This window comes from Mustela erminea, chromosome 1, assembly GCF_009829155.1.
Source record: "Mustela erminea isolate mMusErm1 chromosome 1, mMusErm1.Pri, whole genome shotgun sequence".
NCBI lineage: Eukaryota > Metazoa > Chordata > Mammalia > Carnivora > Mustelidae > Mustela > Mustela erminea.
Window position 1 is genome coordinate 50,705,645 of NC_045614.1, and position 17,121 is coordinate 50,722,765.

The window sequence follows — 17,121 nt, forward strand, 5'->3', positions numbered from 1 at the left end:
GTTATAAAAGAAGCTAGTCAAACACATACATGTTCACTGAGGCGCTACTATGTGCAAGGCAGTGTCTGAGGCACTGGTGGTAAAGGAATAAACTCGATACACGGGGACCCTGCCCCCCTAGAGCTTACCGTCTAGCAGGAAAGGATGTCATTAAAGAGTTATATTCAGGATTGGATAATTACAACTGTGATGAGTACTACAAAACAGTATAAAATACAAGGTTTTCTAAGACCACATGAGAGGGGTATCTGGAAGACAAATAGAAGTCAGGTGAAGGGAGAGAGAAGTGTTGGAAGCAGAAAGCACTGCATATCCCAGAGGAATATGGCATCTTTCCTGGGCCATGTGGTTAAATGAATATTCTGAAATTATTCAAGAGATAATTTTCTGGAAAGTGACTTGGCTTCTGGAGTTCTGATTTTACATTTTAATTGTGTTAGATGAGCTTCAAAAGGTGAGTCCTTGAAAATGAAATATTTGCCAAGTGAATGACCATCTGCTAATTTCTGATTCATAAAACTAGGCATAGAAAAATGTGACCTAAATACTCTTTAAGGCATTTTCACTTCTGAGAATCTATGATTTCCTTGTATCAGATTTTCTTAAACATAGAATCGCACTATATAAAGTTATGTACAACTAGTTCATGAAGGGGAAAATCAAGGAAAAGATGAAATATTTGAAAAACATATAATGGTAGGGACACCTGGGTGACTCAGTTGGCTAAGCATCTGCCTTCAGCTCAGGTCATGATTCCAGGGTCCTAGGATCGAGTCCTTTATCAGGCTCAGTGGGGATCCCATAGCTTATCCCTGTACCTGTCCCTCCCCCTGCTTCTGCAGTCTCTCCCTCTCTCTCTCTCTCTCTGACAAATAAATAAATAAAATCTTAAAGAAAGAAAGAAAGAAAGACAAACATGATAGCGAAGAAAAAGAAGAGGGAAGTCATTTATAAGAAGGGTACTTTTTTAAACCAAGAAACTGTCTTGCTAGAGGCATGCAAAACACAAGTGGTTTCTTAATATCCAGGCACCAAAGTTGGCTGAAGGAAATGTGTGTGTCTCAGGGTTTCCATTGTCATAAGCTAATCTAAGAATTTACGTGTGAGATTCCCACCAGGAATCATTTGCATAAGCAAAGGCTCCAGACTTTTAATAACAGTGCTATATTTTTACATGGCACACATGCTATTATGATATTAAGATTCAGATAAGCAAGATTAAAAATTCTCCAAGTTGGTTTGCTAAGTCTCTCCATTTCTAAAATTAACTCCAATAAAAGTGTGTTATCCTTAGATCAGTAATGCTGCAAGAATTCAGACACACGTATACACACACACACCAAATTAACATCCTTATAGAAAGACATTCTTAAGACATTAGGCCACTAAAATTAAGGGTCATATAAAACTGGGGAGGTTTATAAGTTCATTATTGCCTGCCTCAAACTGACAGTCTTATCCAAGAGGAGGTGTCTGCTAAAAACTGAAACCTAAGAACCAAGAAGCCAATTGGATTTTAATTTCCAAGTATGGCCTGAAGGTATTAGGCCTGGGGACACCAACAGCCTGTTCTCATTTAGGAAATGGGGGGAGGGGAGAGTCAAGAAACCCTACAAGGACTTTATTTTCTTTTATCTCAACTTCCCTCAAACCACTTGGTAAATCTCTGATAAAATTCCCGAGGGGGTTGGATAACTTCTGGCTCATAGCGAGACTAGTGGTTTTACTTACATCTTCCCAAGAACTGGCAGGGCCTGTCCATGAAAGAAAAAAGACAAGTTTAAAAGAGATAGCACTGGAGCTTCTGGAAACAGTTTGGCAAGAAATGCCATGTCCCACTCTTGTGCTACGGGAATCTCTTGCACGGTCAATGAAAACAATGCCCACACTTTAGGAACCTAGTGGTCTCAGAAGATCTCTAAAAAGTCTGGACGTGGGGGAAGGTAGGAGGACCCTCCTCCTATTCCTATTTCAAATAAGCAGGGTGCCCCTCAAACAATGGGCTGACTTGTCTAATAGCAGGTAATTCTCAAGAACAGGAAAGGACGGTTTCGTCTTTCGCTTTTGTGCAGTTCACTATTTCATGGTAGCCTGGGAAGTGCCTGTGAGTAGTTCAAAGGGAGCTGGTGTCAAAGGAAAATTTTAGTTCAGTCCTAAAAATCCTATCACTTCAGTCCAGCAGAGTCCCTTATACGTAAAATTTGTGGACCTGCTTTGGATTCAACCATGTGTACCCATTAGCTGTCAGCAAGAAGCTGGTGGCCCAGAGGCTGGTTTCCTCTTTCCTTTGGTCACCATCATTTTTGCTCTGCCAAAAAAGTGTTTAACAAAGGAGTCAGAGTCCCGAGCTGGGCCAGGCGATTTCCTGCATTTTCCATGTACAGCCATCACAAGGATGCCAGCCATCAATTGCTCCATTTAGGATTTGGAACTTTCTGCCTTGTTCTGTACTCTTCTTCCTCAAAGTGACTCCAGCCTCCTTACCTTTGAAAGATAAGAGATAATCTTTTTTTATTTTCTTTTTTAGAGATTTAAAAAAAAATTTTTTTTATTTGACAGAGATCACAAGCAGGCAGAGAGGCAAGCAGAGCCCGGGGTTGGGGGGGGAAGCAGGCTCCCCACCGAGCAGAGAGCTCGATGTAGGGCTCGATCCCAGGACCCTGGGATCACGACCCAAGCCGAAGGCAGAGGCTTTAACCCTTGAGCCACCCATAAGAGATATTCTATGACTATTTCAAGGCTGCCCACCTTCAAGTGCTCTGGCCGATGCCAAGTGGGAAAGGAGACCAGACATGTGAATTGTCTCATAGCACCTCTGTCCGAAGGTCCCTCACATCAGGCCTTTCCAAGAACCGCAAACCCTTGGAAAATGTACTGATTTGAGTCTTATTGCTTCTTTGCCTATTTTTGAAGAAAGTGCTTAAAATACAAGAGTAAACTTACGAAAAGGCGGCTGGAAGGAAAGAAAAGGGGTAGATAATCCCCTATCTCAGCTAGTGGAGCGCTCACGGTGTCTGCTCCATTATGCCAAGTACTGACGCGGTAGGAGGCAGACATTACTAACAGTCTCAGCCAGCCAGGCCTGCCCACAGGGGAAGTAGATTGCAATAGCTCGTTCTAATCAGGAGATAGGATGCAGCGGGTTAAGGATGGGACCAGCCCTTGCCCAAAGGCAGACTTCTGTGTGCCTACTTTGTTCATGGCCCTGGGTCTGGGCATTCCTGCTTTGCTGGAACCAGCCTCAGGTCCGTGAAGGCTTGGCTGGAAGAGGACGAGGGAGGGGTAGGGAGGGAGGGTAGAGCAGGCTCTGAAACAGAGAAACCTTTCATTTCATAGTTCCCTTTCCACATGTGGATTTGCTTTTCTACTCGGTTTCCATAGCTGTATTAACCCTTTTCGTGAATCTTGGGAACCTCCAATGATTTCCTTCCCTGAAGGGAAAGACAGAACCAAACAAATGATGACAAGTATGGAATTGTTCCATAGAGGACTGTGTGTGCCCGTCCTGCATGCATGTGTGTGGACGTGTGCGCGTGTGTGTTTGCACGCATGTGTGTGGATGTGTGCACGTGTGTGTTTGCACGCATGTGGATGGGTGGGCAACAGGTCCTACATGGTGGTGAGGAGTTTATAGGGGAGGGTGGAGGGGAGAGTTTCCCGAAGAAGTGGTAGGAGGAACTGACCAGTGGTTTCCAGAACTTCCCCACAGGCATTGTTCATCAAGGAGCCTGAACAGAGGGATTGGGACCCATTTCGGGGACAGCTGGGGGGAGGTCCAGGAGTGACAGGCCTTATTCACCACGCCACAGAGGCTGGCACCACCAGGCATTCTGCTAACTTCTCATACACTATGGAACAGCATGTTCTGGGATTTTGTGAATTTTTACTCCTTGCTGGCTGTCCTGATTTTAACTTAATTTTACCTGTGAGACATGATGTGTTGAGAGAGGAAGAATAGTAAGTAGAACATAGTGTATTTTGCCCCAAACACAAGTTCTCCTAGAGTCAAGCATGAAAAACTATCTTGACAGAAGATGGGGGGCGGGAGTTGGGGGGACAACCAAAAAAAACAAAACAAAACAAAAACCCAACACTTCTTATAGAGAGTAAAAAGTACTCTTTTGTTGGACATTTGTTCGAGACTTTGTTTGGGACACCAGAGACTCCTGACATCATGGGCTAAATCCATCAGACTAACTCTGTCAACCACAGCTGGCCCGTGGAATCAATTTAATACACACAAACCATTTAATAGGAAAGATAATCGAATCTGTACCCTGAAATACTGACAACTCAAGCATTTCTGCCATCAGCTCATCACCCACCAAATGTTTTCATTTTTTGTTGCCTTAAATAGGGTTGGTCTTTAAAAACAAAAAGGGAAAAGAACAAGTTTTCCATCCATAGAATTCTGAGTACGAGATCAGTTGGGCTAATCTCAATTTGTTTAGTCTGTGCATTTTTATCCTTGTTACACAATTTAGGAAAAGGGTATCTAAGTTGAAGTGATTTCCTTACATCTGTGCTTGCCCAGACAGAAGACTAGAAATGCTCAAGGAGCAGCCCTGGGATAGGAACAGTAGATTTGGTCATGTACCACACCTCTTTGCACCTACATCTGCACACACATCTGTGTCCACACACAGTCCCCTGAAGAATATCTGAGCCCCCAGACAGATCCTCTGATGTGGACCCTGTCTTTGTTGCCACCTTTGCGAGACTTGCTGTGGTTTTAGGAGGCACTTTATGGTAAGTTGTTTCCATGGCTAATTTGCATGGCATCAGAGAGCACAGGTCAGCCAGTGCAGAATGGAAATTCAAACAAGACCGCCAGTGACCTGATCTGCTCACTCCTCTGATCTGCTCACTCCTCTGCATACCATATTCTAAGCCAGCCATCTTAAGGCCAGGTAGGATAAAAGAACCCTCCAAGATTGGGGCTACAAACCCCACTTTTCATCTCCTATTTGGGGAAACAGGGTTTTTCTTGGCCACAAACTGAAGCCCTGGCTTGAGGTTTCCCTGGCAAGAGTACAAGCACCGGTAGGGAGGGGAGTGAGCCAGAAGCCAGAAGACGAACACAGAGCAATAGTTGTGCCTGAGATTGGAGAGAGCAAGATAAGGAACACCTATTTTACATGAAAAGAAAATAAATATCCATTATGGAATAGGGATGCCCAAAGTCACCTGAGTGGAAGAGCAGACAGATTGGACAGAGTCTGTGTCGTTCAGCCAGCATCCCTAAGCTCCTGGGCCCCCATCTCCACCTCTGGTAGCGTACAGGACTTGTCACATGGAGGGTTTGTGTTCAGGAAGGGCAGCCCATGTCATTTTGATGTCAAGGATGGATCGTTATTGTATTGGTTAGTGTACTGATTTCATTACTCTGTTAAGATTTTGTAAGGCTGGGGCACCTGGGTGGCTCAGTGGGTTAGAGCCTCTGGGTTCAGCTCGGGTCATGACCCCAGGGTCCTGGGATCGAGCCCCGCATGGGACTCTCTGCTCAGCAGGGAGCTTGCTTTCCCCCATTCTCTCTCTGCCTGCCTCTCTGCCCACTTGTGATCTCTCTCTCTCTCTGTCAAATAAATAAATAAAATCTTTAAAAAAAAAAAAAAAGATTTTGTAAGGCTATTTGACAACTCATTCTTTCAATCATTGGGGAGCTTCAAAAAACAGAAGTCCAGACCTTGTAAAGACCATAGGGTTTTTGTTTGGAAAGGGAATGTAAGACTCTCATTATACTTCCCAGCTGGGTCAATTTCCAAATGCATCAATCACATTTCTTAAGGTGACGGAGGTGGGGGGCAGTGGGCAGGGGGAGGCAACTTCCCATAGTGCTGTATGTGACCATCTGGCCCTTAGGTGTCCTAGGTTGGGCACCTCTGTCTGACAGGACCTCTCGGTCCCTACTTGGGCTGGGGAGGACCACCTCTGACCTCAGGCCTGGCAAAGGGTCTCAGCATCAGTGTAAGTCCCTCAGGGAGCCAGCCAGCCAGTGAAATTTAGAAGCAGAGGAAGGGCTGTGGTCTCCCTTCTGTCTGGCTGTTAAGAGAGTTCCTCCATTTGGCATGAAAGCCTGTGAAGAGGGCTTGTGCCAGAGAAGGGACCAAAATGAAATAAACCAAGTCAGGCATGCTGTTAAAACCCCCCCTTGTAGGGAATGGTGGTCTGGAAGTAGAATGTGGGAGGAGAGGTCGAACCAATGAGCTGAGAGCCTCAGGGTCCACATTGTAGTGGCTGAGGGTACAATGGGGAGACCCATTTTTTCCCCGAACTTGTCTGTGCATTAGCAGAGAGAACTTCCAAAATGACTGCAGCCTGTGGCCCATCCCCACAGAGTGTGGCTAAATTGCTCCAGCATGCAGCCTGGACTTTGGAAGTGGCAAAACTCCCCAGGTAATTCTAATGTGCAGACAAGTTTGGGGACCACTGATGTAGCCCCTTGTTCCTTCACGTGTGGTCCCCAGACTGGCAGCAGCAGCTTCTGCTGGGAGGTCAATAGAACGATCGAATATCAGGCTTACTCCAGCCTTGTGAGACCAGAATCTTCATATTAGCTAGAGCCTGGCTGGTCTTTATGCTAATCAGTGTGTCTGCTTAATTTGAGAAATGCTGCCTCCAAACAGACGCAGACCAGGCCAAATCCCCCTACTAAAGTACAAACTCATGGCACACTCTTTTTCTAATTCCTGGCTCCAATTGCATTTGTAATTCTAAAGCTATAAGAGTTCTTTGAGAAGTGTAAGCTCCACTGACGTGTCTGAGAAAGGCTTCTTGGCATCACCTATAGTGCACTGGTTTAATTAACATGGAGAATCAGGATTCAGAGAGAACTGGCTTCAAATCTAAGCACCAGCACCTTAATTTGACCTCTTTGAATAGTCTTAATTAGGGAGACCAGCTTATCGAGGTTGGTCCAGAGCTTTCCTGGTTCAGTACTAAAGTCCTGCATTCAGGGTCTGATTCAGTCTCAGGCCAACCAAGACAATCAGTTTCCCTTTGGTTACCTCCTACACAGCCTGGGGATGCCAACAAAGATCAGTGGTTCTCAGACTTCAGGTGTACAATCCAAATCACTGGGGGTGGGGGTGGGGGGTGTTGAGCAGGAATGGCTGGTTCCTATACAGAGTATCTGTGTCAGGGGGCTGGGGTGAAAACGGAGCATTTTGCACTACAAACAAGTTGTTAAGGTGCTGCTCAGGGACCACACCTTGAGAACCACCACAGGACCTCGATCTCAAAGAGGAAGTGTTAGATTGCCTGAGCTCAGGCACAGTACAATGACTAGAAAACTGTCAAGCCTAGTACTCATTACAGCTGCTATTAATTATTTTTATTATGGAAAAGATGGGACTTGAGCTGGTCCTTAAGGAGAGGGTGGGGGTGATGCTCTCTGAGGCTTAGAGGAGCACATGCAAAAACCCCAGTGTATATTTAGGAGAAGTCTAAGAGGCTCAGATGATTGGAAAGAGAATCTGGGTAGAAGTAGTAGATGATAAGGAAGTAGAAATAGATACATTTGGCCCAGTGCAGTGGATCACATCATAGGAGCCCTGTGACATCTAACACTCAACAATATTTATCCCTTTAAAGGCAACTCAGTACAACTTCAGAATGAGATGGGTGCTAGTATCCTTAATATAAACATTTAAGAGTTGGGAATAAATCCAGAAGTGACTTGCTTCTTTGTTATTAGGGTTTTCTTCTTCTTCTTCTTTTTTTTTTTTTTTTTTAAGTGGCAGCGTTTCTAGAAGATGGTCCTCAGCATGCTGATCCCAAGCCACTGTCTATCTAGTCACCTGCAGGCCTGGAGTTGGAGCCTGAGCTCCAGCTCCCTGGTCTGGTAATAAACACACATGACCTCTTGTCCTTCACTTAGGCTTGTCCTTCACTGGAGGGAAGCCAGTGCCTTGGTGCTTTTCTGCCACAGCAGTGCCTGTGGTTCTGATTCTCTTTCTCCTCTGGCCACTGCCTCTCCAGCTGCCCCTGAGGCCTGTCCATTGTCTTAAAAATCTGTACTATAGTTTATTTAGCAGAACTGGGATGGATGGTAGAAATCTTGGGACCAAGGTGATCATGGCCTTGTCCTGCTGCCCTCAACCCTAACCTGGTACCTCCCACTCCTACAGACATGCTGTCCCATCTGTTTGGATCCAAATGGCCTGATACCCAGAGTCAAGGCTAGACTCGTAGGAGGCTGTCTGAGGTCTGGAGACTCCCAGTGTGGTAGGAATCATAGGATCTGGATTCCAAAGACATGAGTGTGAATTATGTCCTGAGCCGTAGCAAATCCCATCAGTTCTGTGAGCATGTTTCTTTTTTTTTTTTTTTTAATGAGCCAAATGCAAAGTGTCTACATCCTAAGGTTGTTGGAAAAACCAAGTGAGATAAGGAATGTAAATACACTTTGCTAACTGTCAAGTGCTATACCCTTAGTGGAAAATACCATGGCAGATTAGATGAGAGCACAGCTCTGAAGTAAGACTAGCCTGGTTTCACTTCCTGGCTTCACCATTCACTAGCTATTGGATCCTGGAAAAGAGGCTTAACCTCTCTGGGCCTGCTTCCTCGTCTGAACATGAAGTCACTAAAGGTACCTCTCATCAAGCATATATATTGTGAAATCCTTGGCATATGCCCAGCACATAAGGTGTACTCAGTAAATGTTAGCTACAGTCAGAATCATTAAGAAAGCTATTACATTTTTGCTTCAAGCCCAGTAGATGAGGGTAGAATGAGGAGACCTCCCCCATTCCTTATAGGATCTCCAGTCTAGACCATTCTGAATGGACAAGTTGCTTCTTCTCTCTCAGACTGTCATGCATCCTCTGTTGATTAGGAATAATGATTATACTTCACAGGGTTGTCAAGTGTCCAGGAAGGGAATGCTTAAGTAAATAAAATCGCTCCATGGATTGTTAAGCTGTACACATTTTGGAGTTTCTGGGACCATTGTTTTTTGTTCATGAAGGCAGTTCTTTTCACGACCTTCTCATAAGTTCACCGCACCCCACCCTTCACTGCCCTCACTCTGCCTCCTCTCCTCGGTGGGGGAAAAGGGTTTGTTTTCAAGTAGCAAAGCATGTTGGCTAATAATCTTTAATGACACATATGCCTGTAGAGTTTACCTGTAGAAGACGAGTTAGAGTGATTGACCTGGAAATAGAATTTATTGTCAATATTCAGAACACCCTAGCTCAGAAAGCAAACCCAAGGATGGTCAGGAGGACATGCGATGGGGTGAAGATAGAATTTCCAAAAACATAAAATCATGACTCTTGTGCAAATACAAAATAAAATTTAGTAAAGATTTTATTCAACTCATTAGTTAATGAAGTAATCAGCAAAATATTTAGACCAGTTCAAAAAAGCATTTGAGGGGGTTGGGTATTTATAGGCAATTTAATGTTAGGACAAGACTGATGGGTTAGGTATGTAACTGATGTCCAATGGGACAATAAACCATAACCTTCCAGGTTATCTACTTCAAAAGACAAAAACTCCTTGTATTCGTGTCTTTGCCAGACAAAAATCTCTAAGTTAACATGTAGCTTCACAAAGTCTGGGAGTACAGCAAAATAAATATGTCTAGATAATCCTTGAGGGGATTATTGCTGCCATATGACACTCAAAGGACGTGCCACCACTTTTCTGCCTTATGTTTGGATAATTTTGGATAGTTTGGATAATTTTTTTAACAACGGTGAATATTTTACTTTACAAACAACCTTTTAATCTGACTCGATGTTCACAACAGCCCTGTGGAGGCAAAAAGGGGCAGGGAAAACCCCTTTTGCAGAGGAGGAAACCTAGTTACATATGGGAAGAGAACTCCCATTGTCTAACACCAAGTCCCGCACTCATTCCTAAACTCCATATTGCATTTCTTCTCTTCCCTTCTTCGTTCCTGTCCTGCCTTGTTCTTGGTGATATCTTCCTCCTGTAAGACTTCTCCTGGGGCGTCACCTGACAGAGATGCTCAGAGTGGGGTGGAGGCCCTGTTGCCCCCCAGCCCTTGTGTCCCCAGGGCTCCTGGCCTGAGCTAATAACTCCTTTTAAGTCCCTTACGGGATTCAGTCCCATAACATCCCACTCTCACAAGCCAAAGAAAATAGTCAAAACATGTTATCACCCCTCAGGAAAAATGATAGAATAGACGCTACATTCTAGGAACCCATTTTTTAAAAGTAATGGCTCCTTTTAAGCTCTTCTGTTCTCAGCTACTGTGAGCCACTGTGAGCTGCCACTGTGCCATCTTTCATCCGAGACAAAGTCCACATCAGAGAAACCTACTGTTTATAAACCAGAATCTCCTGTTTGAAACACTGTTTCTGGTTGATGTTTTCCTCTTCTCAATAAACAGGACCATCATTTTCTGAGTCCCACACAGCCGGGTCTGTCTGGCTCCGGGATGAATGACACGCAGGGGACAAATGGCTATTTATTGTGTTAAGCAGTCGGCCAGGAAACTGGCTGCAAGTGTGGCCTGATAGCCCGAATCTGCTTCTTCCCTGCAAGGCCATTTATTTTTCTCTCCCAGGACTCCTGTCACCATGGAAACTGTCCCACTAGCAGGATGGAGACAAAGGCCAACTTTCTGCTTCCTGCACTTAGTCAGAGAGGCAACGCTTGCAAAGGGGACAGTAGGAAAGTGTACGAGGTGTGGAGTTAGAAAGTAGTTCCTCTGAAGTTCCCTAGAATTCTGAAACTGGAAAAAAAAAGTTTTTTTTGTTTAGAATGTCTGATTCAGGGTCTGTCAGACCACTTACACAAGGCGTGCTGACAAGGAGAACAAACACCCCAGGCGTAAAATGTCCCTGTCAAGCCCCTTTCCCTGCAGCCTGCAGCAACCCATTTAACCCTCCCAGTAGCTCCACGAGGCAGGTTGGTTCTTATTATCTCCATGACCCAGAGGGAGAAATGGAGACTCTCCAACTCCACTCACTTGCCCAAGTCCAGCAGGAGAAAGGAACAAATTTAGGACTAATTGCAAGAGCTGCCTATTCTCCACCCCACCCCGTCCTGCTCTTCACACAGGCTGGCACCTTGGGGGCCCTGAAAGCTGTTTCGCGTCCAGTGTCCACCATTTTTATTTGATCATGAAATCCTTCCTGCTTCCAGCCATCAATGACCCCTTTGCAACATCTCACAGAACGAGGATTCTGGGGAACAGGATTCCAGCAATCTCGATCCAGGCCACTTCTCTCATCTTACGGAGGAGCAGCTTAGGCCAGGGGAGGAAATGAGTTGCGTCTAGCTCCACAGCTAATAAATGTCAGAGCTGGTACCACGGAGCCAGCCCCGTGCCTCCACGGGCCCATGCTTTGCTCTGCCGTGTGGCCTCGCATCTCTGTTTCTAAGCAAACCCTGAGCCAGCAGCTCAGCACTCTGGCCAAGCATCAGGACCAAATCCCCTGATAGGATGACTGTTCGATCGGCCACTCATTAGAACAGCAGTGCTCGCACACAGCGTGCTTTGCCACTTATGAAATGCTTCCACATAGCTCTTCTGTTTCCAGGCTTTGCTGCCTCTGGGTCTTTCTGAAATGATCCAACAATGAAGCCTTATTCATAAGTTGTATACCTTCCAAAATAACCACTGAATCACTCAAACATGAAGTGTGAAAGGATCGCTGTGTTTCAACTGGTAGAATCCAAGGTGACAAGAGGCAGAAGCAGTAAGAGGTGGAGGTTTGCAGGGCGTTTGGTGCCAGGGTTTTCGAGAACAAAGTCCTCCCTGTGAAGGAAAGCCCCCCAGCTTCGGACGATGAGTGGAGAGTGAGCATCCTCTTGCTTTTCTGTGTTAACAAGAATCCAGCTCTGACCAGGCACAGATGTGAACATGCTGTCTTCCAAATCCATGCCATGTGGCGTTTACTCCACAGAGTCGTGTCAGAATCTCACAGGTTGTGAGCATGTGTTGGGACAGCGGAGTTCATGAGGGCATACTGTAAACAGCGGCTGGCAAGTGGGAGCTGGGGAGCTAGGTGTCCTTGTGGGAAGCTCTGAGGTACAGAAGAGAAACCTTGTGAAGAATGTGTCTTCTCATGTACTTCTTCGGATCCTAACCATAGCCATGAGGACAGTCTCCCAAGTTCTACTGCTTGTTTTGTCCCCACTTAAGAGCAAAGAGAGTAAAGGAGCGATGCTCAGATTGCAACATCCCATGCATCATGCCCTTTCTTGTCTTTTGCCCTCACACATTTTCTCCCTCCTCCCTTTCTGCCTGCTCGTTTTGCAGAACCCCCATCCAGAGTCACCTCCTCTAAGAAGCTTCCCTGAACTTCCTGTATAGGTTTACTCACACCCTCCTCTGTGCGCCTAAAGTCTGTGTGCAAAATAACACCAGCTACCAGTTTTTAGAACCCAGTGAACAGACACTGTGCAAACATTATCTTTGTAGTCATTTGACAAGTAAGGAGAATGAAGCCCCGTTGGTCCAAGGCCAGTACGGCTGTTAAGTCGCAAAGCTAGGTTTGGAATCCAGGTCTCCCAGGCTCCATGGTCCATGCCTTTCTGCTACGCAACAGGCAGCTTCCTCTGCCTCAAACTTGCCCCTTCCAGAAGCAGCTGAAAAGTATGTGTTTCTCCCTCTCCCTCTAGTCTGTACGTATCTCTAGGGCACAACCGAGTCCTGCCATGAATCCCAGTGTCTGACCTGTGATAAATAAATGTTTAGATGAATCAACGGTCCCTTGAATAAGCAGCTTATCCCTTCATTTTACAAGTTGCTGAGGTCTTCTTGATACAACCGTAAAACATTCATGTAACTGTAGCAAGTCATCCCCACCCCAGCAGCTAAGTTTCTCAGCCAGCAGATTCGTACATGAACCCCCTGCTTTTCCAATTTTAATGTAATACAAATCTCCTGGAATTTCGTGAAAGTGCAGATTCTGAATCAGAAGGGCTAGGGCAGGACCTGGAGGGCTGCAATTCTGGCGAGCTTCCTGTGAAGCTGCTGATTTGAAGACCCCATGGGAGAGCCAGTTGGGTCTCAACACAGCAGTGGCAGCAGCCACTAGTGACAAAGAGTAAAGCCTGTCCCTACACATTGTTTTCTTTCCACAGGACCACCAGACTTCAAATGCCCCCGATTTTCTGTGTTTTAGCAAAATATTTGAGTTATGCTTTGAGCCATAAACATTTGGCAGCATGAACATTTGTTTGTGCGTGTAGCTTTGGTTTAATCACACCCTATCAATAAATCACAAATAAAGGAGGGAGAGGAGGCACTCGCTGGAAGATTCCATTCCAGTGACAAGTGGACCAGGGAAGCTGGAGAATATGGAGGAAGGAGGAGATGATCCCTCTTTAGCAGGGAGTTTCCAACGGGGCCCTGGTGGCTGGCTGGCAACAGCACCCAAAGCCCCCGCCTCGTTCCATTTTTACTGAGAAGGGCCCCACCCTTCGACACTTGCCTGCCCTATGTCCCTTTCCCGTCTGGTCTTCTCCAGTCTTGGTAAACAGTAACTGATGGCTTATTCATCCCAAGCCCTTTGAACCCCACACAATTCCTTTACTGACATGCCAAGTCTTTTAGAGGTCAAGCAATCCCCGGCCCAAGACTTTTGGAAGGAAAACACCCTCTTTTCTGTCTCCTTTTCCAGATGTCCTTGGGCCAGCAGCAGTCAGCGAGAGGTGTGCCTTGTTTGAAATGCAAGGGGACGTGTTCAGGCTTTGAGCCACATCCATGGAGGTAATAGACTTTGTCAAGAGAGGCTCCGCCTGCCTTCATTTCTTGGCTGTCCTTTCTGGGAACCCCTGGTCATTCTTTTCTGTTGGGACTGCTTAAGATGCATGCATTTCAGGGAGGGCTGGCTCCGGAGGGAATGCTCTCCTGCTTTGCCTAATTCAGAAATGACAGAGAAGCCCTGGGGAGCCCAGATGAGAAAGGAGTTTAGTGCTTCACACACCATTTTGAGGTGGAGACTGCAAGCTCGGCCCACCAAGGACCACACTGGGAAGATGTGGGCAGTTGTTAGTCGGTGCCTGGTCCTCTCTGGATTGCTCTATCCTGGGACGAGATGCATGTGGTTGATCTCCCCAGACTATGCCATCACCCCTGTTTTGATCTCAGAGTGCCATGGGCCAGAAATAAAAGTCACTGTGTCCATGAGACTTAAATACCAGGCCATGGTGCATTCATGCCCAAGAGGGAGGGCCACAAGGTCCAGCTGGACTGGGATCTGCCGAATTTTTCTTGTTTGTCATTGAGGACTCTGAAAACCAGAGGTAAGGCTGCCCCACTGCTCAGCTCCCGGGCGCTACTACCATCAGCATCTACATGGTTGGTGCCTGCTAGGGGTGTGCAGGGCATAGCCTGTGCGACCGTCCCGACAGCCCTGGGAGAGAGAGGCTAAACTCTGAGGGGCATAAGAGCAAAGAGGGAGGTTTTTTCTCCTCTGCCATAGGGTTTCTTTGGCCACTCAATGAGGGAGCAAAATTTGGGAGCTATCTGTCTCAGAGTTGTTGACTTCCATCATGAGTTGGCCATTGGAAAAACGTTTGTTGAGCTGAACCAAGTCTTTTACATTTAAATGTTGAAGTAAACCTGAGCAAGGTGATAGTTTCTCCGATTTTCAGGTCAGGAAACTGAGAGTGGGGAGTGGGGAGACGCCCGTACATGGCAGAACTCATGCTTGGGTCTTTGTGAACCCCACACCCACACCCACAAGCTTGGGTCGTGAAAGCCTTTGAAGCACAGGGCTGTTCCCTGCCAGTCCTCAACCTCACGGGAGCTCATGTGGTCTTCTGGATGTGAGGGACCTTCAGAGTCATCCAAACTCCACTCCATCCCCCACACAGCGAACATGCTCCCCATTGGGGGAATGCCCCACATATCTATTTTAGCCCCTCGAGCTCTTTTTGGTCTTGAGGAGGGTCAGCTTCCCTATACTTTCACGCCCTGGTCCTGAATCTGCCATCAGGGTGTCAAAGAACAATGCTAACTCCTCATTAGCTCTCCAAAGACAGCCTGGATACCTCCTCTAGGATCCCCATTAGGAGCTAATGTTCCCTGAATGCACCCACTGACTCAGTTCAATAATGTTTTCCCCGCTCAAGGATCAGTCCCTCACTGCCTGCTGTCTGACATCTGAAAAGGTTCATTCAACATATTTTTGTCTAGTTTTCTAGCTGTTTATGGCACAAGGGTGATGCCCTGTTCTTCGGGGCTATAAGCAGGAGTGTCGGCTTTGTTTCAATCCCTACGTTCCCCCACAATTCTACAAAGGATTTGAACATCAAGTAAATTTATCCTTGAAAAATGCAGATTGTAGCTTCAGATCCCAAGTAACAAGTGTTGTCTTTGGTTGGAATAACTTTAGTGGGGACCTAAATTCAAGCCATACTGGAGCAAGGAGGTCCCAGAACCTTAGGAGAATCCACAAGAAAACATATTCATGCTCCAGTTCTCATACTTTCAGTAGTTTGAGAGATATTTGAATGACCCAAGTAACAGCCCTCCTGCTTCAATGAGCAAGTTCCTCACCTAATAATCACAAGACAAATCCATGTGCTGACTCAGCTTGAATGAACACTTCCCTCCTGTGAGCCTCACTTTCCCATCTGAAAAATGGGAACGATGGAGCCCATGTGCTCTTGGCTCCACTTTTAGCTTTACAATGCATAGTTGCAGGCAAGCTGTCTGTAATCAAATTAGTGATCGACATGGTTAGCAGAATTAGCATGGTAATTAGTATTAGTGGCACAGATGGTAGAATTATTTGGAGAGAATGGTACAGAGTGAAGGGGCAAGGGTAATCTTTCATGAAAACAGAAGGAAAGTCCTCCCTCACAGCCTGAAGCCTCCTGCTTTCCTGATGGACATGTCAGATTTCCTGGCCTTCTGAGCCATCCTCAAGAGGCTGACCTGCCCTTCAGGGCAGGGGACACACATGTCCAAGGCTCCAGGCTTTTCACAGAGAGCCCAATAAAAGTCTCTTCCTTGCAAGCAGAGTTCTTTTTTAAAAAAATAGTACCATAATCCTAATTGCTTTATTATTTTTTGTAAATTCCCACTGTCTTCAATGAGTAGAAAAAACCCCAGTTTGAGGGAAGCAGGGGACATGGTATGAAAAATGGGAGACAGATCACTGGCTCTTCAAATCACCCAATTTTACATCCTTCAAGGGTCGTTCTTTGGTTTCTCCCACACCCTCATTGTGACACCCTCTCTGAGGAGGTCCTCTGTGTATACCAGCATAGGCGGCTGCCCCAGGAATTACAGTGTTAGCTCTGCCTCTTCTCCCCAGGGCAGTGGATCTTCACAGACGACTCTGCCCAAAGAGCTGGGCTTCCTATACTTTCTGAGAGGCAATCTAGAGAAAGTGGACCAGAGCTGTTTAAATTCCTAAAAGGCATGGACTAGGGACTCTGGCACTTTGATGAGCATCCAGATCACCGCTGAACAGGATTACAAGTACCTGCCCAGTCCCACTCCTGACCCATGGAATCTGACTAGCGGGGGCCAGGGTGGGCCATCTCCAAGTTTACCAAGCTCCCCAGGTGATTGAGATGCACAACAAAAAGTTTGAAAACTCATCAAATAGACCAAGGATCCACTACCTTTCTGTCAAGAGGCTGTTTGAAACATTTTTGGTTTGGCAGGCCACATGGCCTCTGGCACAACTAGTCAACTTGGCCCTCATAGCGTGAAAACGTCCATAGGCAGTATGTAAATGAATGGAAGTGATTATGTTCCCATAAGCCTTTTGTTCAGGATGCTGAATTTCAAATTTCATTTCATTTTCCTGTGTCAGAAGATTGTAATCTTCTTTTGAATTTTTTTCGACCATGTCACAGTGTAAAAGCTGTTCTTACTTCCTAGGCTGTACAAAAGTCAGGTATGGGCCAGATTCAGCCAATGGAATGTAGTTAGCTGATGCCTGATGTAGACCAGCTCTTTACTGTCAGATAAGAAACTCAACCATGGACCTGTGTTGGGCTGCTGTTCAGGCTGGGGTCAGAGTCGAAGGCTCTGCCTTTTCTGCCACTGCAGGTAGCCCAGGACAGCCATTTTAATACCATTGAGTATCTTCCTGGGTGTGTCTGTGTCCCCTTCAGTCTGGATGCCTGAAAAAGGGGAGTGGGGCTAAGAAGTGTCTTCCTCATCTGTAGAAT

At 46.1% G+C, this 17,121-nt stretch overlaps 1 protein-coding gene across 2 annotated transcripts in view; it reads left to right on the plus strand.

The window, feature by feature from the left end:
* Positions 1 to 17,121, plus strand: part of LMCD1 (LIM and cysteine rich domains 1) — a 58,455-nt gene that overhangs the window by 15,490 nt on the left and 25,844 nt on the right. The window contains exon 2 of one of the 2 annotated variants that reach the window (XM_032326058.1): positions 13,608 to 13,696. The exons of the other annotated variant lie outside the window; for it this stretch is intronic. Within the exon in view, the coding sequence (XP_032181949.1) occupies positions 13,608 to 13,696 (89 nt within the window). The remainder of the gene's footprint in view (positions 1 to 13,607; positions 13,697 to 17,121) is intronic. 2 annotated transcript variants of the gene reach the window in all.